General features: G+C 37.6%; 1 protein-coding gene across 5 annotated transcripts; it reads right to left on the reverse strand.

The window, feature by feature from the left end:
• Nucleotides 1-26,497, reverse strand: flot1b (flotillin 1b). 5 transcript variants are annotated; one of them, XR_012391330.1, is made up of 14 exons: nucleotides 26,383-26,497; nucleotides 25,611-25,665; nucleotides 17,734-17,809; nucleotides 13,999-14,089; nucleotides 13,769-13,912; nucleotides 13,185-13,304; nucleotides 10,621-10,716; nucleotides 10,379-10,531; nucleotides 9,923-10,104; nucleotides 9,731-9,776; nucleotides 7,005-7,142; nucleotides 4,745-4,909; nucleotides 1,215-1,461; nucleotides 1-1,074 (listed from the first exon to the last, which is right to left on the reverse strand). XR_012391330.1 is itself a non-coding variant. In XM_073924558.1 (13 exons), exons 2-13 carry the CDS (start codon nucleotides 25,651-25,653, stop codon nucleotides 1,438-1,440), a joined length of 1,395 nt encoding a protein of 464 aa, XP_073780659.1. In that variant the 5' UTR covers nucleotides 25,654-25,665; nucleotides 26,383-26,497; the 3' UTR covers nucleotides 1-1,437.
• Between the last annotated feature and the right edge of the window lie 498 nt (nucleotides 26,498-26,995).

Genomic DNA, 26,995 nt, shown 5'->3' on the forward strand with positions numbered 1-26,995 from the left:
TTTTAATGTACAGCAGACGCTAACAGTTTATTGTTCATATTAAAGGGTACATACTTATAGAATCACATATATGAATCTACATTCAGTCTTGATATAGAGATCTACAGTTTAAGGTGAAAACATCTACATCACCAATGAACATACAGTAAGGCAATACGGAGTTAATCTGTTGAGTAAAAAACAACAGCAAAAGAGGATTTACTGTAGTAAAAGCAAACTGACGGCAGAGTGCTGAAGGTAATTAGTCATTAAGGCCAGATAGTTTTACATGACATGCCGCAGTTACTGAAACACGAGAGAGAAAGAAAAAAGCAGGCCGAGCTCAGTGTCAGTCTATGAGGAAGTAAAACACTTTTAACTGAAGAACTATTGGTTTACCTGTTAACGTTAATTAGATTTTAGTGTGAAATAAACAGCAGCATGGTAAAAACAAAATAACATCTAACACGGTAAAAGACTAAATGCATTTTTGCAACAAAAGAAGTGAGAAATAAAACCACCTTCACTCTTTACCAGTTTTTGTGGGCCGTGTTTAAAACCAAACCTATTTTCACATCCTTTTCCATTGGTAACAAACTTCTCAATCCACCCCTACTTACTAAACTTTGCTGAAACACACTGGCCCATTTAAAAAAAATACGAATTCAATATAGTCCAACATCAGCGAGTTTTCTTTTACCTGTAGTGTCAGGAAAATCCTTCACAGACTGTAGGATCACGAGTTATTGTGCCATATTTTAAAAAGACACCTTAAGCAAACTTTTCCGTTTTAAAATGGCAAGAATACATAAACACATTGCAGTTTATTAAGATATGCAAGTTAAACATGAGTATGGCTTCAGTAATGCACTTGAGGTGAATATAAATCTATATATCTGCATTTGTCTGAAACGCGCTTTGGTTTGGAGAAAAACTGAACCGGACTCAACAGGCGTGTGTGGCTCTAGTTAGAAATACAGAAAACTTTCAAAAGGAAAGGAAAAATGCAGCCCTGCTTCCCTGAATATTCAATGTAGTTCACCTAACTTCATATAAAGCACAGGGGTTAAATCCAGTTCCTTAAGGGCCGCAGCTCTGCACAGTTTAGTTCCAACCCCGCTTTCACACAATTACCTGCCGGTCTCTTAACAAAACTGAAGGACTCAATTCGTTTAATCAAGTGTGTTTAATTAGGGGTGGAAATAAACTGTGCAGAGCTGTGGCCCTCCGCAAACTGGATGTGACACCTGTGATAAAAAGGATCATTATACTACTGTATGACAAAATTATGCAATTCACAAAACACAATATAAAAACTGAAGGTAACTGGTGGAATATAAAAGCAAAGCATGACCTCAAATGTTCCAGCTTCAGTAGGAGAACAGGCATGCAAACATGCTAACAGACGAGAGGAGCGGAGATGCAGGATCAGAGCCGCTTCCTTCATCATCATCTTCATTAACCCATGCGGGTTAAAACAGCCTGATTAAAAAAAAAAACATTTAGTTAGTCTGCAGAGGAAAAGCAGTTGTGTTTAAAGTTACCAAAGTCCTGAATGTACACTGAATGGCTGTTTATGCTGATTTTAAACTTTCTTCTATTTCGATTAAAACTATTGAAAATATCCAACATTTAAGTAGAATTATGTATTTATGAAGAACAACAGCTTTCCAAAATGACTATTTCTGCTTTAGCATCTCTAATTTAAACTTTGTTGAATTACTGTTGATGTTTAGGTTTACAGTGAAGTTGGATTTTGTTTGTATAAATGTGATGTTGCTGAATATTTTAATTCATAAATTTAAAAAATATATATAAATATTCTGTCATTACTAGCATGGGCCGGTATAAGGGTGCTTCACAACTGTGAATCAATTCAGTTGTTCCGAAACAGAGATTCAATTTGTTACAGTGTTGCTCTTTGCACTTGGTACGGTTCGCTTTCACACGGCAAAGTTTCTAAACGGACCAAAAGAGCTAAAACAAGTCATGTGTGAGTAAACTCTCCTCACATTGGTCAGAGTTTCACGGTTTATTTTGCAGAGTCTCACTCAGCTGTCAGGGGGATGGTAGTGGTTTGGGTGGTGTTTGACAAGGTGCGCGCAACGTGTCTGAAGAGCGAGGAGGAATGCGGTGGGTAGGGGTGAGAAGGGTGCGTGATGCATTTGAGGACCGGGAGGAAAAGGCGCGACTCCCGAAACTTCAGGGAGACCTGGGATGTCTGTTGAATGACCTCCCGCCCTACTCATAATTCTCTCTTCATATAGCTGTATGCTTATTACATATCCATAAAACAATGATATAACTGGGCTCGGATCGTATAGCTTTCTCACTGCAATCGATCCGCTCCAGAGTTTGTTTCAATCGAGCCGTGACCACCTCATTCAAGCGATCTCGGAGCAATTGTTTTGGCGCGGACCCGAGAGCAATTGGTGGATTCACATATGAACCGCACTAAACGAACCGCGCTAACTGGGCAAACGAGACAGGTTCTGAAACAAAAGTCTAGGTGTGAAAGCACCCTAAGATTTTTGACAGTATGATAACATTAGATAAAAATATCACAGTTTCACGGTTTTGTGATTACTGCTCTAAAATATGACTTTTGAATTTTTTTTAAATGTCTGGGTAAAATAACTTTTTCCCCATTGAACACCATAGATTTTATAATAAAAAAATAAAAATAAAAAAAAAACTGCGATAAACCTTGAAACTGTTTATCTTCCCATGCCTAATCTCTAGACTCACAAGGAATCTGCGCACGCAGAAATCACAGATTTTTGAGCCCATCATTCAATCCATTTATTTATGTAAATATATATTAATTTCAGTAATATTAGTTATTTATTTCAAAGACTATAGAATGCATAAGGCATGTCACTCGTTTAGTTTTGAAAGGGGGAAAGTGTAACAGGCTATATGGTGAATGAAGCCCCGCCTACTAGTACAGGAGCCAATCATCGATAGCTGTTCCTGGAGATCTACCTTCCTGCAGATTTCAGTTGCAACCCATATCAAACACACCTGCCTGTAATTATTATTATTATTATTATTATTACTGCCAAGTCCCAACTTCTGCAGCATCCACAATGCAGTTCGGCAACGCATGACGTCACCCATTTTAAGTGAACGGGAAGCGTTGAAGCTGACGCCCCGTGTGAATGGGGCATAACGTTTCTCCGGGGGAAAAGCTCCAACCAGACGTGTGCTTTTACAACAGTTTAGCGGTCAACAAACACACTGGAATCTTAGCGAATACTTGCTTCACAGACATGAGGACTATCTTCATATACGCTGAAATCTGTGCTTTTAAATGAATGAACTATACTTGAAAACAAAAGGGTTTTGGTTTTGTAATCTGTATGAAACTAACTCGAGGTACAATCCGTTCTGCCAAACACACATCACATAACAGCAACTACACAAACGCCCACAAACATGTAAATAAATAGTCGCTGTCATTTCTGGAGGAGATTCGCCATCAAGACAAAGTTGTGAATTACTTCAGAAGACCAGCGCGATCTGATGATAATTACTTGGAGGATGATAAAGTGTCACAGCCATAAATGAGGTCGGTTGCGTGACCTTGTTCCTTTTGAATGCGCATTAGCTTGGGAATCCTGAAAATATGCAGATTTTGTTTGATCTGAACATTTAGAAATGAAACTTTTGAGACAGTAGTTGTTTAACTTAATTGGTGATTCCAAATATATAATGTAATCTTAAGCTTGGCAAACAGTTTTGGAGGATTTGATGTTTCTTTATTCAGACAGAATACCTGAGCATACTGAGAGGTGTCTCAAACATGGCCACTGAGTGAAATGACTTGCCTTAAAGGTTTAAATACCTTAAAAGTACATGCTTTTATGGTTTAAATACAATAAAATTTTTAAAGTAATTTTTTCTGTCTTTTAATGGATATACCTACAAGAGACTTGCTTTTTTAGCAGACATATGCTTTTAATTGTATTTGCATTGTAAACCTTAAAGAAAAGTTTAAAAAGTGTTTATTTTTAATCTCATGTTAAGTTTTTAGTTCTATACTCTCAAAATCATTCTACATAAATCTGCAGTCATTTTGTACAACAGTTTATGCAGAAACAGCAAAAAATGTCCACAGATTCTGCCTGGGCCGAGTCATCACACAGAAATTACACACATATTGTAAATAACTATACTGACGTTCCATAAATAAACACACAAACACAGTTTAAATAAGACGTGATGATCGATAGAAGAAAATTTGTCAAAGTTTACATACAGTACCAATAGAAATGCAGATGCTATATGTCATGTGATTTGCTGCCTGATACAATCAGACCCTATCCGCTTGTTAAGTGGTGACGTGTTTGTGACGTATGTATACTGTTTCCGGGTCCAAGCCGCCACTCATTTGAGTGGAGAAATCATTCGTTTATGATCACGTTTTATTCCTATCACACATTAAAGTTAATTTTATATAAAGTCATAGTGTACACAACAATCTCTGGGCTTGCTGCATAACAAATACCAAAATGTTTACAATTTATAAAAAATTAATCACTTTCTGGCCATTGGATATTAGGCATGGACATATATACTGCGATCGTGATTTTCGAAAGCATTAAATCGCTTTGTAAACGTTTATAAAGACCATTTCATGAGTCTCCCCATTCAGTTGAATAGAGCGCTTGGATTCGAAAGCCGCTTCGCGTGACGTCACACTTAACAAGCGGATAGGCAGAAAGCAAAGTCTTCTAGCTGCCAGCTAGTCGTGTGGGTTCACCTGTGAGATATTGACTCCAGTCAGTTTCTCCACAGCGCTCGGCAGGCGAGTCATGATATCCAGAACTTCTCCTGTCAGCTTGGCAGCACCCACTTCTGACCCACCGCTCGACACCATGGTGACCTTCTGGGCGGCACAGAGCGGCTTGCTGATCTCCTCTGCCATCTGCAGGAGTGGAGGACAAATATTAAGGAGTGATCTTATTACAGATAGCAGTAATCCTAGCATTCTGTCAGAGTCGATAAAAAAGTCACTCATTTTAAATTGTACAATGATGCCATGCATGAATACACAAAGGAATTATTAAAGCACCCACTAATAATGAAAAAAAATGATTAGATGAATCAGAATGTAGTTAGAATTGCACTATAATCTAAGTCAGTGTTTCTCGACTACATTCCTGAAGGACCACCAGCTCTGCATTTTTCCAAGTCTCCCAAACCAAACACACCTGATTCATATCATCAGCTCATTAGCAGAGACTGAAAGACCTGTAATAGGTGGTAAAAAGCAGTGATGGTGGGCCTCCAGGAATGTGGCTGAGAAACACTGAACTTATAAAAGGGAAAACTGAGTTGTATGGGTTTCTGTCTTTAATATTAGTGAGATACAATTAATATCACAAAACAGAATGTGCATGTGAGCAAGACTGCAAATTTGATTTGACTGTACTCAACAAACAAGTAGTTAATATTGAGTAATAAACTTTTTTTATATAAAAAAAAAATCCCTGAGCAGACTATTTGAGCATCTCAATGCAACACTGCAATGTTTCATTCCTGAATGCATCTCGTTTTGAACAAAACATTTGAGCTAATTATTCATTTATAAAGACTAAATAGCCGTGTTTCCACTGTTGCGTCTAAAGCGAGCGAGCCAGTCCGAGCCAGGGCCAGTCGCATTTCTATTGTCACTTCCAGGGCCTGATTTGGCCGTAGTGGGGCTTTCTCAGGACCAGCGGCCGGCCCTTTTCGGCCTGCTGAATACCTTTTGTGCCAGTTGGGGCTTCGGAGCAGAGTGAAAGCAGAGGTGGAGTTTGCAAGATGGTGTGCCGCTGTCATTACACTAGTTTTCCCATCACTCACAAGAACACGTGCCAAAAAATAAATAAATAAGGGAAAAAACAGCTAGTGGTCAGTTTAAGATACTCCATAAAACACCTTATAGACTAGGAGTCTTTTGCTTAAGATTACTCTTATGTTTCCCTTTTGAATTTAAGGCTGATGCATAAAATATTAATTGAAGTAGTTTTAATGTAACAAGGGATATTTCTTTGCTGCGTCCTTCTTGGCGATTCAATAAAGCATAACATTTTTTACACCATATTAAAGACACAGCAGCCAGTAACTTTCAGTTGTTGAGAGATTTTGTCAAGTTTAAAAGGTGTTTGTGCATGAAACATGCTCGTCTAGATGCCAACAGTCGATCGGCGTGTAGACATATAATGTAATGCTGTACAGTAACATGTCAGTTGTTTGTTTTGGTTGTCTTCATTTGAACCGTTTTGTGATGATACGATGGTGTGCTCTATATGCCTGATTTCCACAAAACTGGGTGGATTGTGTGACGTTTGATTCGTGGGATGTTCTGGGGGCAAGGTTTGTGTTATTGGCCTGACAGTGAAAACACGACATGATTTCGGTCTCACTGCATAAGCTACCAGACGATTGGCCTGGCCTGGCCCGGCCCGATAAAAGCCCTGGCTCACACTGGCTCGACGGTGAAAATGAGCCTATTCATAAATGAATTTTGAACAAATCTTTTGAATCCTTACTAACACACAACCTTGTTGCAACATAGTTGTGCATTTAGGGTAATATTATTTATCTATGACAGGGCTAAACCATTAGCCTTATAATTAAATATAATCATAATTTGACCATGAAATACTGTCTAATTAACAATAACAAAAAAATCCCAAATAATTTAGAGGTATAATATACTATTATCTCATACCACTTAATTATCCACAATGAGCCAGATTCAAAACCGTTTTATGGAGTTTTGGTGTAGAAGAGGCATTTCATCAGCTGAACAATTAGCCTCATTTACATTCAGATAACAAAATGAACATTTGGACTAAGACGAGTCCACCCAGACTAAAGTCTACAGGCAAGTCATGCAAATCTGAAAGAAAGTTTTGATTGACTTAGAGTTAATAAAGAGAGCTGAAAAAATAACGGGCCCAAAACAGTTCTGTCACAAACTGGACAACTCTGAACTTTTTCTTTTGACACTGAAAAAGTTGTGATGCACTGACCAGTGGCAGTTTCTCCAGCAGCATGTCCACCATGGCTCCTTCTTTGTACCCTTTAAAGGCTTCTGCCTTCTTAGCCATCTGTTCAGCTTCAGCCCGACCCTTCGCCTCCAGTGCAAAGGCCTCGGCCTCTCCCTTCATCTGAAAGAGACAGAAATAGATTAAAACGTGAGAGGGGGTGTTAAAGAGGTGTGTGTTGTGTGCGCAGTTGACACAGAAGAGCTCAGTTTACACCTAGCATCAGGATGTACACGGCTACAGAACCATTTCAAACACAGGACTGAAGTTGTGAAGAGAGCTGGGAGTATAAGTGTTATTTAATATAATTATGAATTAAACAACTTAGTTTTCTAGTTTTACACGATTTTTTGTATTCCTTGAAATAGTCTCCCAGTCTTTATTTTACAAGCTGGAAACTAAGTTTAATATCATTTGGTACCTGAAGTTGATAGGCCATTTCAGCTTTCTTCAGCTCAAAGTCTTTCTGAGCCTTAGCCATCTCGATCTCATTCTTCATAAGTGTTATTTAATATAATTATGAATTAAACAACTTATTCAATATATATGCAGCACTACACACAGCCATAGTTCACTAGTGATGGGAAGTTCGGATCATTTTACTGACTCGGATCTTTGAGTCTTGTTCATCAAGGTGAACGAATCTTTTTTCGAGTCATTTCGTTCATTTGGTTCAATTTGCCAAAATATTATTAAAATGTTACGAATTGCTTCCAAACACATCTACAATTAGCCCAAAAGGTTGATCACATGACAAATAAGTCATAAATAGTATATAAGAGGGAGAAAATAATAATTCAATGTTTACCTGCTCTTTTGTCTATGAAGGCATGTTTGTCTCTTCGCTCAGCTCACCTCTTCATGTCTTCAAATGTCAGGGGTTCATTCACGTTACACTGACAGTCACATATAATCTTAATCAATCCACAGTCTAAGCCGATAGGAGCCATGATCGTTCGTTCATCACGTGACAAAATCACTCCAACCCGAGGACTCAAGAGATGAACGGTTCAATTCTTTTTCCGGCTCTAAAAGCATATGATTGGCCCGTGATGAACGAGTGACTCAGACCCGATAGAGGACTCGAGAGGTGAGCGGATCAAAACTTTTTCCGGCTCTAAACACATATGATTGGCTTCTGCCAATGTGATGAATACTTGAAATTAACAATACTACCTGCTCAAATGTGCTCACGCACGGATGAACGAATCACTCCCTGAGAGGACTCGTAGTTCCCGAGTCATATTAAAGATTCGTTCAAAATGAACGAATCATTCATGAACGACCCGTCACTATAGTTCACTGACAAGTGACAACTATCAAAGAGTGATTTTAAACAAGATTTTGCGAAGCTTGTCAGTGAACTACAGCTCTGTTTAGTAAACGCTGCTCCATCTTAACGGACACGCTTGAGGTTTATTACAAATAGCTGTACTGACAAAAGGTGAATCACAATAGTCTTTATTTAGTCTCCCAGCCCTATGCACCTACAATTATTCTATTTGCTGAAACAGAGAAAAAGCTGTGGCCATAATAAGACTCAAAATCACCCAAGAGTGGATAAAATACATCACCAGCAGCACACGAGGGTTAAATAATGTTTTTAAAATGTATAAGATTTTCTTTGGAAGAGGATCTTTGTGGTTCAATTTCGAATGATCTGTGGGACGATATTCTTAAAAAAATTGACTCATCATCAATGTGTGCCTGGCAATTTCTCATTCAATTTTAAGTAGTCCACAGAGCTTATATCTCTAAGACTACAATAGCCCAAATGTTTCCTAGTACTAGTCCTTTATGCAATAGATGTAATTGTGCTGAAGGCACTTTATTTCACATGTTCTGGACTTGCCCCAACTTAGAACATTTCTGGAGGTTAATATTTGATACGTTATCTGTGACTCTTCAGCACAAGCTAGATCCAGATCCACAGGTGGCACTGTTTGGGGTTACTTCAGGGGAAATACAGTTGCCTTCTTCAAAGTGTAAAATCAGTGCTTTTTCGACTTTATTGGCACGTAGGGCTATTTTGCTAAAATGGAAGGATTCTAATCCTCCCACTTATGCTCAGTGGATTAGAGAAATGATGTCTTCTTTATTTAGAAAAAATCAGGTTTTCATTAGGAGGGTAGGAGGGGAAATTTTCTAGGTTGTGGCAACCTTTTATTGATTTTGTGGACAATCTCAAATAATTAGATTTTGCTGTACATATGGTGTGTATGGTTATATGTTAGTAAAAGTTATTGATTAAATGTTTTATTAATGAAAAAAAAATTATTTATTTGTTTGTTTTTATTTTTATTTATTGTTATTATTATTATTATAACAATTATTATTTCTTTGTATTTGCATTTAAACCTACATGTACAATTGTATATTTGTTAATTTTTGGCTAATGTGAGCGGATCCCACTGTTGGATTGGTATGGGTTTGGGGTTCGTATTGTTGTTCTTTCCCATTTGAAAAACTGAAAATCAATAAAAAATATCTAAACAAAATGTGTAAGATTTTCAATTGATTTCAAAAACTTCACTTGCAGTCACTTTTAGAAAATACTAGCCAATAAAATATCTACAATTTATCGACAGTACAACCTTATTGACCTTGAATGTCCAAAAAAAGCATTGAGTTTTATCTGACCACCTCCGATTAAATGACTGAAAGCAAACTAAATCCAAATGGAAGGAAATTTGAACAAATTGAAAACTCACTCTTATGGACTCTGCCTCAGCTTCCGCCTCCATGATCAACTGAAGCCTGTTGGATGAGAGACGACATGGTTTTTTAAGATTATAACATCTCAATTTTTTCATTATTAAAGCAGAATGTGTGTTTAATTGCACAAAATGCAAAAACAACTTCTTTGAACCCCAGTGTTTGTGTCTAACTGTCAGTTTCCACACCGTTCTGCTTCGGCGAGCTTCTCAATGCGGTATCTCTCAGCCTCGGCTGGTTTGCGGATCTTGGCCTCCAGTTCCTTCTCTCTGCGGGTGATCTCCTGCTCCTGAAGCATGATCTGCTGCGTTCGCTCCACAACCTGAACCTGCATCTTCTCCTCCTCAATACGCTGCTTGGTCTTAGCCACCTAATTCAAATAACAACCATTATAAAATGTAGTTGGAAGTGACATAAAGGTGCTGTAAGGAAGCTTTTGATTGTTCTGAAGCATAGAAATACCAAACTATGAATTTAGATGAACATAGTTGTTTATCTAAAAAACAGTGAAAAAGACAAAATTGTCAAACTTCTTCAGATCACAAAGTCTGGTTTCTCTCAAGGTTTTTTTTATTCACTTTCGCCATATGGTGAAGTTTTTTTCCTTCTGGAAGCTGGAAACCAAGTTTAATATCATTTGGTACCTGAAGTTGATAGGCCATTTCAGACTCTGCCTTCTTGGTGTTGACCTCAACATCATAGGCAGCTTTCTTCAGCTCAAAGTCTCTCTGAGCCTTAGCCATCTCGATCTCATTCTTATACTGAGCAGAGACCTTTTCCTGCATGGCGTGAGCTTCCTATACACACAAACACACACATTTCACTTGATTAGTTGTATCCAACATCATATAATCACAACAAGATCTTGAAAAAAAAAAAATCTCACCCTGATGACGGCATCTCTCTTGAACTGAGCTTCACCGATACGAGCGTCTCTTTGCACTTGAGCAGTACGAGCTTTACCCAGAGAGCTTAGATAATCCTGTAAGACAGGTCAGTTTCAGACTTAAATTCATGTATTATTACAAATATATTATGCTTTAAAAGTCTAGAATCTGTAAAAGAATTTATTTATTCTGCAAAAACATAAATCTTTTTATTGTTATATTTGCTGTACTTTTGACAGAAATATTAGCACAACTACAGCCTACAGTAAACCTATAGGAAAAAGCAGAATTGGAAGGATATAATTGGAAGAAAATGTTTTTGAAAAAGTTCTGCTTTTTCAAAGAATTTAGCTTTCATAAACACTTTCAAAAGTAATGCATTTGCACATTAACCGCTGCATTTTCTCATAGCATTCTTTGATCAAATAAAAGGGAGTTTGCTTACAAAACCTTTGTATTCTCTTGCAAAATGTATGCACTCTCTAAAAAATATATATATTAAATTCCACAGAGATAATTTAGTATTTTCTCGCAAAATTATTGAGTTGCACAAAAAAATTAGCTGGCAAAACATTTGCAATTTATAAAAACATTTGATTTTGGGTCACAAGAAAATACTGTTCTCTCACAAAACATTTATGTCAAGAAAAAACACTGCAGTCTATTACAGTATATTTCAGTTAAAATTTGCATTCTCTTACAGAACATTTGTATTTTCCACCAAAAATATAGCATATTCACAGACATTGTGTTGAAATCATTTACATACTCCTGTTAAATTATTGCGTTCTCTTGAAAAAACTATGCATTACAGAGGAAAATCTAGCATTTCCTCGCAGTCCAAAAAAATGTGGATTCTCTAGCAAACCATATGCAATATTTTAATCTGTTTGTGTTCTTGCATAAACAATTTGTTAAAGTGTTCCCCCAAAAAATGTTGTGTAAAAAAAAAACACATTCTCTGGCAACCATCTGCGTTCTTTCACATAAAGCCTGGTTTATACTTCTGCATCAAGTGACCGGCGTAACCCACGGTGCATGCAACGCGCATGGCTGTGCATTTATACTTCTGCGCGCTGTCTCTGTTGGTCTGCATTAACACTTTCGAAACGCTAGTTGGCAGTAAGGTGTTAATGTTCCTCTGTGTCGAGTTTCTTCACTGATGTTTTGCTTTTCCTGAACACTTCCTGGATGTACAAGTGGCTCAAACTCTGCCAACAACTTTAACTATGAGGTAAACACAAAACAAAACTTTCCATCCGGAGCTCCTTCACGGGACTCCACACTTGTAAACAATCGCTCCATCAGGCTCACACCATTCACGCAGCTCTTGGTCCCGCACAGACTCGTCAGTGCTACCAAGCTGACCAATCACAGAGCTTACACTACGCGTCGTTGCACTGTGTAGTTACATTTTTTGAGAGGTGCACGTCAGCTACGCCGACGGCCTCAGCGAAGGGCTATGTGTCAGCGCCGTAGCATACGCTGGCATTTGACGCAGAAGTATAAATCAGCCTTAAGTGTTGCGTCCTCCTGAGAAACATGCAATCTCTTACAAAACACTTGTGTTTCATTCATTCATTCATTTTCGATTTAGTCCCTTTTTTAATCTGGGGTCGCCTCAGTGGAACAAACCGCCAACTTATCCAGCACATGTTTTACGTAGCGGATGCCCTTTCAGCTGCAACCCATCACTGGGAAACACTCATACAATCTCATTCACACACATACACTACGGACAATTTAGCCTACCTATTTCACCTGTACCGCATGTCTTTGTACTGAGGGGCAAACTGTAGTTGGGGTCTGCATAAATTTCCAAATAAAGCGTGGGAGCGTTCGGTAACTGGTTTAATTTTGGACGGGAGCGGGCGGTCTAACAATATTGCTCCCGACTCCCAAGCAAGTAAGCACATGTATGTATGTGTGTGAATTAGACAGCGTGATGCTGCGTTTAGCTTGTTTGTTGATGTGTGTGTATGCGCGTGTGTGTGTGCGCATGCGTGGGTGTGTGTGTGTGTGTGCGCGAATGAGAGGTGTGTGTGTGTGTGAGTGTGTGTTGTGATGCCTTTGTGTGTGTGTCACTTGCTTGGTGCTTATGTTTGTGTGTGTGTGTGTGTGTTTATACAGACAGCTTGTTATCGGCTGCCTGGACTCTGTATTGCTGGGTGGTTTTTTGTTTTGTTCTCCCCCCGCTCGTTAGCGGAAGCGGGTGCGGTGGGTAGAAAACGGGGCGGGTCGGGCAGCGGAACAGCAAATGTCAGGTTCGGCCCAAAACCTGGCGGGAACAGGCGGGAGCGGGATTCAAAATTTAGTCCCGCACAGATCTCTAAATCGAAGCATCAGGAGAAACCCCACGCGAATTTGAGGAAAACATGCAAACTCCACACAGAAACGCCAACTGACTCAGCCGAGGCTCGAAATAGCGACCTTCTTGCTGTGGGGTGACAGCACTACCTACTGCGCCACCGCGTCGCCAGACTTGTGTTCCGTTTTATTTTAATTTTAAAAGTCATAGAGCCCCTAAATTATGTTTGTTTAGAGTGTGAAGTATTGAAATCACCTGATCGTCATGCACATCTTTGAGTGTGTAGCTGACAACACCAATCCCCATGTTGACCAGGTCAGAGGAAGCCACCTTAAAGACCTGCTCTGAGAACTTTTTACGGTCCTGGTAGATCTCCTGTAGAGGCAAACACAGAAAAACCGTACAGTAATCAGATAAGAACTGTATTACAAAAATGTCTTGGTCTCCAAAGGTTGCTTGCTGATTTTGGCAATAAAACCCTCCAGTTCCATTTAAAAAGGTTTCTACAAAAAGCTTTCTTCTTCTTGTCTGTGTGTGTGTGTGTGTGTGATTTATTTATTTATGTTTTAATGCCATATCAGCAGCATTGGCTATATTCATGGCAAAACCTATACTAAAATACAATATATAACATGCAATCATATTGATTTCTTAATAAATATTCATTATACAAAAATAATAGTTTGATTAATGATAAATATTCTACATTTCATCCGGAAGTCTTGAGAGAACGATTCGACATCTTGTGTGTACAACCTTATCATGTCTATTTTCAAAATGTCAACTATTTCTTACATTATGTACATGTGTGTGATATAAAATACAAATGAGTGAAATACCTCCACAGTCAGGTGGGCGATAATGGCTCTCTGATGTCCCTCAAGGGTCTCCAGGGCAATATTAGCAATCTCACCCTCGGACTTGCCCATGAACATCTGACAAGCGGCGGCCAGCATTTCTTTATTCTGACCCTGGATCTTCACCTGCGCGGCACATAAGCATCAGCACTCAATTGAAACTGACAACAACATAACGTAACAGGGAATTGATAAGTGTGTGTGTCTCTAACCTGGGCAATGCCAGTCACTGAGATTGGGACACCGTGTCTGGTGTAGACCTTGTCACTCTTCACATTCAGAGTCAGAGTATTGAGAGTGATCCTGGGTGAAAAAGAAAAAAGCAAACAAGTGAAAAAGTAGCAATTAAAGGGGTGGTTCAGGATGTAATTTAAAGGTTTTGTATTGTTGATAAGATGCAAAGCAATGTGTGCTCATGTTTCACTTGAAGGAAATCATGTTATTTTTTCAAAATTCTCGTTTTGATTATATACAGCTACTTAGCTAACGTGAAAACGACTGATATATTTCCTAGTTCCTCTGAAAGGCCCGCCCTCAAGTGACTCTGATTTGATCATGTGTCATAATGTGCTGCGATTCACGAATCGGCTCCACGTCACGCCCGTACAAGCATGCGCGTTTTCAGTCAACCTCATGTTCGCTCTCTAAAATAACATCTGACAAGTGTCTGTAATGAGTGAACATGGGGTGCGGCTCCTTTAAGAGTGCGTATGTGTGCCATTGTGTGTGTGTTTATGTGTGTGCGTGTGTATACTATTAACTATCTGTAACACGAGAAGTGCATGTGTGCGGAACCGATGTTTATTTTTCTTTTTCTCTGATGCTCGGATTAAGTTATTTTCTGTAATTTACAGAGACACTGACAGGAGAATAAAGCACAAGATGTGGGATGCGACCTGTGTGAGCCTTGATTGATTTTTCTGCTGCTACACGAGCTAGACGAGCTCTCCTGTATTTTTTAACTCAACACATTACACGACGTCTTTCACATATATTCAGAATATGCCTGTGTAAGTAACATGAATTGTTCACATATCTTTTGCGAGTTCATTACCTGAGATGTAGAACGCAAGAAAAAGCTGCCCTTAGAGAAACACTGCAGTCGCACACACATTGAGAGACACGCACGCACTGGAAGTGTGTGTGTGTCTGTGTGTGTGTTTCTGTGTGTGTGTGTGTGTGTGTGTGTGTGTGTGTGTGTGTGTGTGTGTGTGTGTGTGTGTGTGTGTGTGTGTGTGTGTGTTTAAAGCAGTTTGACTGATAGATATGAATTTGTAGCTAAATCGTTAGCGGTGGCGAACAGCATTTCCCGTTTTTTACATCTTTGCTTCAACATATTGTTAAGGCTAGACACTGTACATGTCATGATCAATTTTAACAAATAAAAACAATTACAGGTCGTGGCTCAGAGTTCACAGCGTCTGCTTGTTGTAGCTGCTCTATCTTTGAGGAGATTTTAACCGAATTCAGCACTGAACTGGGAGAGATTCTGGTCGCTGTGTTTAGCCAAATCATGCTTGCTATGTATTTTATAATTCTCTGGAACATAATTAATATTGAACTGTAAGAACTTCTGTCTCTGTGTCATGTCCTTTGGAAGCCCAAATACAGAAACAGAAGAAGCTCTGTGGAAATAGCAGGATGGCATTTTCTCCCTCTCCTGTAACATTACATCGCCTCTGGCCATGGCTCTTAGCTGCGCAGTGTGTGTGCGCGGTAAAGGTACGTTTGTGATCTCACAAGGGCCGGAGGTATTTTTTGTAGTTTCCAAAATTCGTTCATTGTAGGCTTTGCTAAGCTAACTATGTAAATACCAATGTCTTATTTTGTATTAAGCTTTGAGCATTTTACATTCAGAGATGCTGTTTATGTTCACACAGCTACATTACACACCAACTAAAGTTTAAAATATGATATCGTAGTGGACCACACCTATAATGATGATGTTTTTAAAGTTGCAATAAAGATGCAATGGTTGGAATTAATTGGATTGTTGTGTTTTTTTATTTATCAATCTCATGTAAGAGACAGTTTGTGTACAAAAAAGAGATTTCTACTAAAAACCATCAAACCTAAACTAATTTTACAGAGCTGATTTTTTAGTGTAAACATTCACAGTATAATTTTTTTCAACCGTTTCATGCTTTATAAGCCATACAAAAATGTTACTGTACAGTTTACAGTGAGCTAAATACTGCAGCGGAACTTAAACTTGCATAAAAATATAAATGTAGTCGCACTTGGCTTTTGGAGTCTTTGGGCCCTATCATACACCCGGCGCAGTGTGGCGCAAGACGCGGCTCAATAGTCTTTTGGTAGTTTCAGCTTGGCGCAAGAGTCGTTTTGAGGCGTTGCGCTACGATGTTTAAATAGCAAATGCATTAGCGCTCATTTGTGCGCCTATAGGCATTCTGGTCTAAAAAGGAAGGCGTTCTGAGGCGGACCGCTGGCGCGTCGCTATTTTGAGAAACTATAAGAGATTTTTCATTAGACCAAAACTAACCCGGTCTAAACTCCGGCGCAGAGTTGCACCTCGCTTACACACTGCTTAATACGCACAAGAGAGCAATAGGCAAATATCTTTACATATGAAAACATTTAAATATTTAGGATAAATATAGGATATAATAAGAATAGATATAGAATATAAATATAAAGGATTAAAAAATTACAAAACATTATTTTCTAGCCTACATAAATATGAAAAATCACTGCTTTTATGCCTTCTTCATCTCGGGAGGCTTTTTCAGTTCATTCATAACAATTTGCATTTGTATAACGTTATTATTATTAGGAGTATTATTTATTATATCCATATTTATATTTGTTTTATTAAAAACAAGCTTAGATTTGCCCACCTGTCAGGTTTTAGACCATATGGGGCATGGCAGGTGTATTTGGAAATAACTCAGTATTTTGACCACACTTGGTCATTATTGTTCATTTATTCGTTTGCTAGAAATTAGAACTGAATTTAGAAATAGTTTTGAAACAAATCTTTGCGCTTAACAAACTAAATTAATTATTTATAGGCTAATAGATGTCTGTGCGTAAAGGTTTCCCTTTCCAAGAGCGAAAGTGAAAGTAGATCCATTATCTCTCATTCTCACGCAGTAGATGCTCTGTTTAACTGTTTGCTTGTGAAATGCTCATTTTTTCCACTTAGACTTACTTTGCGTCCTGTAAATAGCGAATGCGCTCTTGGCGCGATGCAGCTGGGTCTTAAAGGGAATGGGAGATGAGACTCTAACTGGTTTATTCTCAAAACACACCTATAACTCATTAAGAAAATTAACTCAACCCTTTTAGCCCATGCGCCATGGCGCAAAGCGCATTTTCCCGTCCGTAAATTAGCTAAAATGCGTTCTGACACGCCCTGAAAGCGTTTGCGCCCTGCGTTTTGCGCTCTGCGCATGGACCGTCAAAATAGAGCCCTTTAAGTTTATCGTATTAATTTTTGCAAATAATTTATAAGTCGCAAATAAGCTAAAAAAAGGTCTCAAAATAGAGCCCAATATGGACAAATGATTCGTTCCACTCACATATATAGTATCTCTAGATTATGCTGGGGAATTAATCCCTCAAAAAACCTGACTAATTTAACTCAAAGTGGGTGTGGCTACCATTACAAGCAGAATTTGATAAATGATGCTGTGCAAACTACTGCAGAGATCTACAAAAGGGTAAAAAGGTTTTCTTTAAGAGCTTTTTCTTTAAGTGATTCATCAATCCTGTCATGTATACATGGAGAGGAATGTAAACAGCAAGAGTCTCACTGCCCACAGAGCGTTGCTTGCTTTAATTCCCATCATTCATGAGGCCCGTGACTCTCAGACTGCATTAGACTCGCACCGTGACGCTTGGTTAAACAGAATGATTCCTGTCCATGTGTTTTCGAGCACTAACATGTTCTAACAATCAGTCTCCCATTGTAATTTGATACATACCTCTGGATTTGCTGAATGCAAGGAATAACAAACACTCTTCCACCAGCAATCATGAGAGGAGGAGCGCGGCCACATCCTGAAAGACACAACACACAGAGAGGGTTTTGTTGGCCGATTTAACATCAATACTTCATTTTAAAAATCCACCAGCTAGTTGTTGGATGCATGTCCTAAATCTTTAATTCTAAATCTTCTCTTACATGTACGTTTTTGTCACGTCAATAGTAAATATAACAGTGTTAGGGATGATCTGATATTAAAATAAAGATAACTTGTTTTAAGATAGTTTGTTTAAGAGTTCATCAATAAAAACAAATCACATTTAACTGTGTCATTTATTTATTGGTGCTGTAAAGCGATATTTCATAAAAGCATGGGTATCTAGGAAATCCACAGTTAAATAACCAGAATCAATTAATGGTGATTTATTGTGTATTTATGCATAATATTGTTAAAATTTATATTTAAAAAAAAACTTTTCATAAGCCAGAACCTTTGTGTTGTTAAAAAAAATTCTAATAAATATTTTACAGTTGTTTTGAACTTTATCCATCAAATAATGTTGAAAACAGTCATTTGTTTTCAAGTAGATGAGAAAAAGATAGAAATGTTGAAAAAATAAGTAAAAATTCAAACTATTTTTGTAAAATTAGCTAATACTAAAGCCTGAAAATACAGCCGCTGCAAAATTAGCATTACCATCACAGGAACAAATTAGATTTAAGATAGATTTCAATAAATAAAAATTACTTGTGTAATGCTTTACTGATTGTAATTCACACTTCCTATCTTTTACATGCAAAACCTACACTCACTGGCCAATTTATTAGGTCAAGAAGATCTGCTGCAGTTCAAACCAAGCATCAGAATAGGGAAGAAAGATAATTTAAGTGACTTTGAACGTGGCATGGCTGTTGGTGCCAGACGGGCTGGTCTGAGTATTTCAAACACTGCTTATCTACTGGGATTTTCACGCACAACCATCTCTAGGGTTTACAGAAAAAGATAAAATATCCAGAGAGTGGCAGTTCTGTGGATGCAAATGCCATGTTGACACCAGAGGTCAGAGGAGAATGGCCCGACTGGTTCGAGCTGATGGACAGGCAACAGAAACTCAAATAAGCACTCGTTACAACTGAGGTATGCAGAAGATCATCTCTGAATGGATAACATGTCCAACCTTGAGGCAGATGGGCTACAGCAGCAAAAGAGCACACCGAGTGCCACTCCTGTCAGCTAAAAACAGGAAACTGAGGCTACAATTCGCACAGGCTCACTAAAATTGCACAATAGAAGATTGGATAAATGCTGCCTGGTCTGACGAGTCTTGATTTCTGCTGCGACATATAGATGGTAGAGTCAGAATTTGCCGTCAACAACATGAAAACACGGATCCATCCTGCCTTGTATCAACGGTTCAGTCTGGTGGTTGTGGTGTAATGGTGTGGGGGATATTTTCTTGGCACACTTTGGGCCAATTAGTACCAATTGATCATCTTGTCAACGCCACAGCCTACCTGAGTATTGTTGCTGACCATGTTCATTCCTTTATAACCACAATGTCTGATGGCAACTTGATGGCAACATCTTCTGATAGCAACTTCCAGCAGGACAATGCGTCAATAAAGCGAGAATCATTGTACTCAACTGGCCTCCACAGTAACCAGCCTCAACCCAATAGAGCACCTTTAACGTGGTGGAACAAGAGATTCGTATCATGGATGTGCAGCTGACAAATCTGCAGCAACTGCATGATGCTATCATGGACCAAATATGGATCTCAGAGGAATATTTCCAGTACCTTGTAGAATCTATGCTGCAAAGGATTAAAGCAGTTCTGAAGGCAAAAGGGGGTCCAAACCGGTACCAGTAAGGTGTACCTAATAAAATGGCCAGTGAGTGTACGTTCAACATGATTTACTTTTATCATCAGGACACAAAGACACAAATGTAATCATTACATCACCTCATTCGATCCTCCAATCTAAAAACAAATCACAGCACCAAAAGTTGCTTCCTTTGAACTGCAACGTGTCGATTCCTTTCCAACATTAGCAAAGCCACTCATGAACCCACTTCCTGCCATTGCATGTCAAGTGTTTACAGAGAGGGCGACAGAGACATAATGAAGCTGGTGACATATTTTCTGCCCCTGTGCACAGCGCAATTTGCCTTCATTAACCTTGTTGTAGCAAATGTGAGCCTGCTGGGGTTTTTCCTTCTCAACTAAATAGTGATCTTAATGTGTAAGCACTGACATTTATCTAAACAAAACTTCACCTGTATTACAGTGAACTTTGTGTCTGTTTTGACCTGTGAATGAAAGTCACATGAATAGCTCAAACCAGTTCTGCATTTGCTCATTGTTGAAAAAGAATGCAGTTTACACAATTTCATTGATCCTTAAAGTCATTGCAAAACTCCATGCTTTCTTGCAAAAATAATAGCTCTAGTCTAATAGCTCTAGTCTAATAGCTCTCTGTATTTATTTAGTTCAATCCGCAACCTATGCAGCTCAGTGAAGAGTTGTTTTAATTTCCTTTTAACAACAAATATTTACAGTATATTTTGTTTGCTCATTGTAAGTTTTAAGAATAATAATACAACCTGATCCCTTGTTAGTCCTCTTTGGTGTATCTCTTGAACCTGATTTGACAGTCCGTGACAGCAAGGTTCTTGCCTTTACCACAATTCTAGCCAGATGTGCCATACTTTTAAAATGGAAGCACACTTCCCTCCCTACACATGACAAGTGGATACAGGACATTTTTTACTGTATCAGACTTGAATAGCTGAGATGCTCACTCTCTGGCTCACTATATTACTTTTATAAGACTTGGGATTCCTTTCTTGATTACATCAAAAGCCTGCTTATTACACCTGGTGCTGGCTACCGATCAGAAGGGTTTATTTATTTATTTATTTATTTATTCATTAATTTTTATTATTATTATATATTTATATTTAAATTCATTATTATTTTTTTTCCATCTGTATCCAGTTATTCTGATGTCATGTTCGTATGTATTTAATTTTCTTAATTTGGTATTTATGTATTTATTGTTTTGTTGAGTTAATGAATGAGAGGTTAGGGGGTTGGATTAATAATGGAAAATACATTATTGTATACCTTTCAATATTTAATTTGCATTGTCATACAAAAGACCGATAAAAAGATTGTAATAAAGAATAATGATATCTCAAGTGTACAAACAGTGTTCTAAATCATGCTAGATAAACACAAGCAACACATAGGCTGCGTCCGAAACCGCCTACTACTCAGTAGGTAGTGCATTTGAATTTAAAGGTACTACTCAGTCGTTAGAAAAGTACGTTCTATACAGTATGAATGTGAAAAGTATGAATGGAATTCGGAAGTACTACATCCGCCATTTTGACATGTGCGCGCACACACACAACAGCATGTGCTCTTTCGCGCTTTTAAATATATGAATGATGCGCATCCCATCCTGCAAAAGTACATTACAGCACATGCTTTTAGTCACTTTCACGTGGAACTGGAAAGGAGGCGGTATATGATGGAATAATCGTTTATCTTGATTAATGGTTTTCACAATCGTTAGAAGCCGTAATCGAAATCGAAACCGGATTTTCGGTTAATTGCACAGCCCTAACTACATGTACACATATGTCTGTACAAACAGCTTGAAAAGTAGATTTTTCATCATAGGTGCCCTTTAAAGTCTCTACAGATAAAAAATTGTCATCTGATAACATTAAAAATAGGGCAATCCACAAGTATATGCTTAACAGTTTGATTTCTGCTGCAATACAGGCATATTGGGAGTTCTTCTCCTTTGAGTAAATGTTCGTGTGTGAGTCTCGTGTGGCCCTGTGAACTGTAGCGTCCTTGCAAAATTGCCATGTTTAATATCTGATTGCTTTAAAAATCAATGATCTCCACTGCTTGATTAATATGTGATATAAAGTGGGTCTTAGACCGGACAAGAAACACTGCATTAAATTCCATTTTTTCCTAGCATGTCTTTAAAATGTGGAAACTTTTTTTACCCCAATATTGTCAATGAAGTTTCTGCACTAGCCTGCTGCTACTGACAGCGCTTGTGTTTACAAAGTATTTCATCTTGTTTTAGGTTTGAACAATTCAATGAATGCTTAAGTCTACTTAACTGATTATATTCTAATTACGGATGCTCATTTTGGTTAATTTTGACAAGCGACAACCACCACTCGTTAACTATAAATGTTAACAGATTAATATTAAAATATTACTTAATTTTAAAAAATAATTTTGTGCGACACATAAAATATTAAATATTTTAAAATATTGATTAATTTTAACAGCATACAGAACACAACAGAACATAATAGAGCATCTTTACGCACCTGCTGTGTTTTCAGCAGCATAGAAAAACAGAATAAACTAAACAAAATGAATAATTTATATCCTGCTCTAGATCTTTTTTACTTAAATGCCAAATATAGATTACAAATTAAAAACACTGACTGAATCCTTTTTAAGGTCCGGCATAGGCTGTTTGTCTAATCATGTTTTTTTCTTCCGTCAAAAAAAAATATTAGGCTACCTCAAATAGATTGCTTCATGGTAAATATGAATTTTATTAATGCTCTGCTGTTAGTATTAAATTACAAAAACCCTCTCAACATTTTTAATAGAAGTCATTAGTTTAAAGATTGTGTCTTGATTATGATTATGACTTATTTCTATGACTTATTATTATAAATGTCTCACTTATGGTTCATGTGTGCGTGCGCTGCGTGTAATGAAAGAAAATGACAATGAAACTTAAGACTCATATGTTGACTTTTTGTAAAGTATAGGCTACTACATAAGATATAACAATTTTGTTGTTTACATATGAAATTGCATTTATTTGCATACATGTTTTATAAGCTGTGAAATAAAAGCCTCAGTTTGGAGCAAATCAAGAAAAACTCTGGATTTGTTTGATTGGTAGATTAGGCTATTTAATATTTTATATAATATAAGAACTATTAATAACTTTAATTTTCCAAATGGAAAAAGGTTGGTTTGTTGGTGGTAGCCTATACACTATATTGGCAATAGCATTTTTGTTGAGTTTATGAGGCAGTTAAGGCAGAACAGGGGTCGATCAGCATCAGCGCTGGTTTGTCAACTTATCTGTGTCAAACTGTGACCAGAAATATCCTTCTTTCATATTGCTTCTTTAGCAAAATACATCTGCAGGCATGAGTAGATGTGTGTTACTGTAGCGCGAGTTAACAAATATGTGTTGCACATTTAGGGGCCGATCACAGCGAGCGCTTTTCCATTCCAAAAATGCGAGACACACCACACTGCCATTTGACAAGAAAAAAAGAAGCGCTGTGCTAGCTGTCACTAGGAAACGACTGAATCAGCTGAGCCGTATTGTGCGCGAGTGTTGCTGTTAATGTTGTTATAATTGTAATTTTTTGTAACATTATGATATTCAGGATGTGTAAAGTCATACAGCACTGTATAACTTGCAACAGCGACCACAAGTCTCTCCTCCATCATTAAAGGTTTGCTATAGACAACCCAAACACTGCTGTCACCTCAAAGGAAACCCCGCCGCTTTCATTTGATTGAAGACAGAAAAAGACGCGACTGAGGTAACATGCTTTTTCCACTCGAGCGCACATAGAAAAAAAAAAACATTTAAAAGATGCACCTCTGAATGCAAAAAGCACGTTCGCTTTGATCAGTCCCTTATGCAGCCAAACTTTAAAATGTATAAAATAATTTTAATCGTTTAACTGATACAATTAGTTGGTTACAAACGCACTCTTTCGCTTAATCGTTTATTTTGAGCATCCCTTATTCTAATTTCATTACAACATCATAGTCACGTTAACTTTTCACCGGAAGTTTGTCGTTGGCTGGAAAACACAACTTTTTTCTTTTATTCCCCAGGTTCTGCAGGTTGCAATGTCCTGAATTTTTGCTTGCCAATCTTAAGCCAATTGCTGTGCATATACCCCATAGTAATCAAACAACCAGGGTTACAATATTTCTACAATAAAATTATAATTAATTTTGTAAGTAAATCATGCAAGAAACATGTTAGCAATGTGCAAAACATGCTATCAGTGGAGTAAATTATTGTATAGACCAGGGGTCACCAACATGTAGCTTGCGGGCACCAGGTAGCCCGCGAGGATCACGAGTTTTTAGGGCCTATTCTAAAAATGGCTCACCATAGCAGTAGCTCACCATAGCGCCACTTACCAGTAAGCTGCATCTAATATTTTTTATCAATTCTTTTTAAATCACACTTGCATTGGTGTCATTTTGAAATAGACATTAAGTTATGTATAAAAATAAATGTGAAAAATATTTCATATTAGCTAGCTGGTCTCCACAGCAGTGGTTGTGGGTGCAGTAAAGGAGAGGACATGATTTAAAAACATTGCAGAAAAAGAAAAAACATCATTTTTACAGTGAATAGAAGGAGGAGTTCTTTTTTACTTCATTTGACGATGGCAAAGCATCACAATGTTGAGAAACATTTCAGAACGTGTCACGCAAGCCAACGTTACCATTTTAACTGCCCAGGGCAGCACACTACAAGTGAAAAAAGTCCACGAACTAAAGGAAGGTTTGTGCAAACAGCAGTCTTTTTTCATGAGACTGGTAAAAACCCCCTAAAAAGCAACCAAAGCCTCGTTTAGAGCTACACTATTTTTGATTAGAAAATCAAGGCATTTTCAGACAGGAAAGCAAAACTGTGTTTGAATGTAATGTAATGGAATGTAATCTCCACTCTCTCTCTCGGGGCAATTGCAATGGTTAGAGTGTCGGCTACAGTATGTTAAAAATGCTGCAGATTTGGTGATACATACAGTAAAATCTGAAAGTTGATTTATGTTACACAATTGATCATCTGTACAAACATGGTACATTGTTGTGCATGATTTGTTAAAAATTTTAGAGGCAAGTGAAAATATTGTAGAAGTGATCATTTGAAAACGTAAATACGTGCAGAGATGTATAGAAATAAAGTGTTGCATGATATTTCTGTTTTCTACCTTGTTAAATCATTGTTGACAACTATTATGAGAAATTGTTAACATGACAAGTAACTTCACACAGATAAATATCATTCATTATTAATAATGACATATAATTAAAAGAAAATTGAGCAAATTTGATGTTTGAGAAGTGTGTATTAAACTGGTAGTCCTTCACATTAATCGGTACCCAAGAAGTAGCTCTCAGTTTAAAAAGAGGCTGGTGACCCCTAGTATAGAGCTTTTGCATGAAATGCAAAATTATCCATTATGCTTTGGCTGTGCGCTTAGAGAATATGACGATTGCAATCGGTTTGACTTACTTTAAATTTCTGTAATATCAACAAGCAATGGCACCATTAGTGTGACAGCACAATCAAGACTATGCTATCAACAACATACCAAGATATGCTAGCAGCAAATACTAAAGGAAACATTGATACACTGAACTTTGTTAGCCGTGTGCTAAAACAAACCATACTAGCACTGATAAATCAAGTTTACACACACCACAAGGGTTTTATATCTTCCTAGAAACATGTTTAAGACAAGCAACATTTTAAAACATGCTATGAACATGCTAAGGGATTATTAAGCTGCTAGAAGTGTGCCAACTCATGCTATATGTGAAGAAAAATAGTAACTATTTTATACTGAAGGATTACTCTGAACAGTTTCAGTTCAATATACAAACCTTCGGACTGTGATTTCTCAAGCAAACATTAAAGGTTTTCTTGACAAGCTTTTTAAATGTAGTTCATTTGTACTTGCAGAACTCCACGGGTTGTTGGTCCTCCTAACACATTCCTTTCTATTCATAAGTCATAAGCGTGTAATAAAGCCCAACAGATGCAACATACCTGAAACCACCATCGCCTCATTGGGACCACAGGTGTAAAACATCCTTAATTAGATCTAAAGAAAGAAAGCAGAAGCCTTTTAAAAGGCACCAGTCACTAGATCGACACATGCTGGGAATATTTTAGATATGACATCTGAGTAAACACAGACTGAGCTAGATAATCTCCTGAGTTCAGTGGTGACTAGTTTATGCCTCTCGGTCTACTCTTGCCTTTGCCTTTCTGTAAAAGAGCGGTTCACGACGGTTATTTCAAACACAGACCTGGTAGCCATATTTTATATTTACACTAGTGTAAAAATGGGCATGATAATAATACTATGCAAGGTAACTTTCCAAATATTATATAGCTTAAAAAAGTAAATATATTGTTGAGTCTAAATAGTTATTACGTAATCATTCCCATATAATCGACACACTTATGAAGACCTAACTTACATTACATGAAAACCCACAAAACCGCAAAACTACGTTAACGTACGGGGAAAAAATGTGTATGCCGATGAAAACGCGATTAAAAAGAGACCCTCTCTATATTATAATGAAATGTACATCCAAAAGCAAGATTACTAGTAAAACAGGCACGAGTATATGCATTTAAAAAACTTATCCGTGCCCGCAGACATCAATGTATTTACAACAGAACAGGAAATGCATGGCTACTCCTTCGCTACGGCTATGCTGCATTTCACGCTACTAAAGTTTACTCTGGTGTTGGGAATCACAAGTCTACACATTCCGCGACACTTAAATATAAAACGATTTGTTCTTACCGATTGCAGATATTTCGTTAAAAGCGAAGTAACTCGAAATGCGACTCGGATTGTTTAAGTTGTGTCAATGGTAAAGAAAACTCGCCGTAATTACGCAGTCTCGACCACGCCTCACAAACACTCACTGGCTGCGTCTCAAAACTTGGCGGAGCTCCCTTCCGGGACAGCAGTTAAAAGCGTTCAAGATGCAGCCTGTGTAGGGAGTTCACAAGGATTTACGATGGTAAGGGAGTAGAGTAAAATATACTTTTTTTATTGAACAGCAAATGGTCAGCAATTATACAGTATAATGAAACATTGAAAACTATTAAGGAGCAATGCAAGGGGTAAAAAACATTAAAGAAAAACAAATTCAATAAGTTAAACAAGAAATAAAAAAAGTAAAAGCTTAAAATAAAATATTAAGAGTGTAATTAATTTAAAATGAAGTACTAATGAAGTAGTAATTTTACAGGGTAATTTTAAATAGGGCATGACAAGATAATGTTTTAGCCTTAGTGTTTCAATTTTTCAATCCTTTCAATTCTTTTATGAATACCTCAAAAAGTGATTTATTATTGGAGAATTTACATTTATGGGTGTGATATTTAGCAAGTAAAAGTAGAACACTTTC

Source organism: Danio rerio, chromosome 16, assembly GCF_049306965.1.
Source record: "Danio rerio strain Tuebingen ecotype United States chromosome 16, GRCz12tu, whole genome shotgun sequence".
Lineage (NCBI taxonomy): Eukaryota > Metazoa > Chordata > Actinopteri > Cypriniformes > Danionidae > Danio > Danio rerio.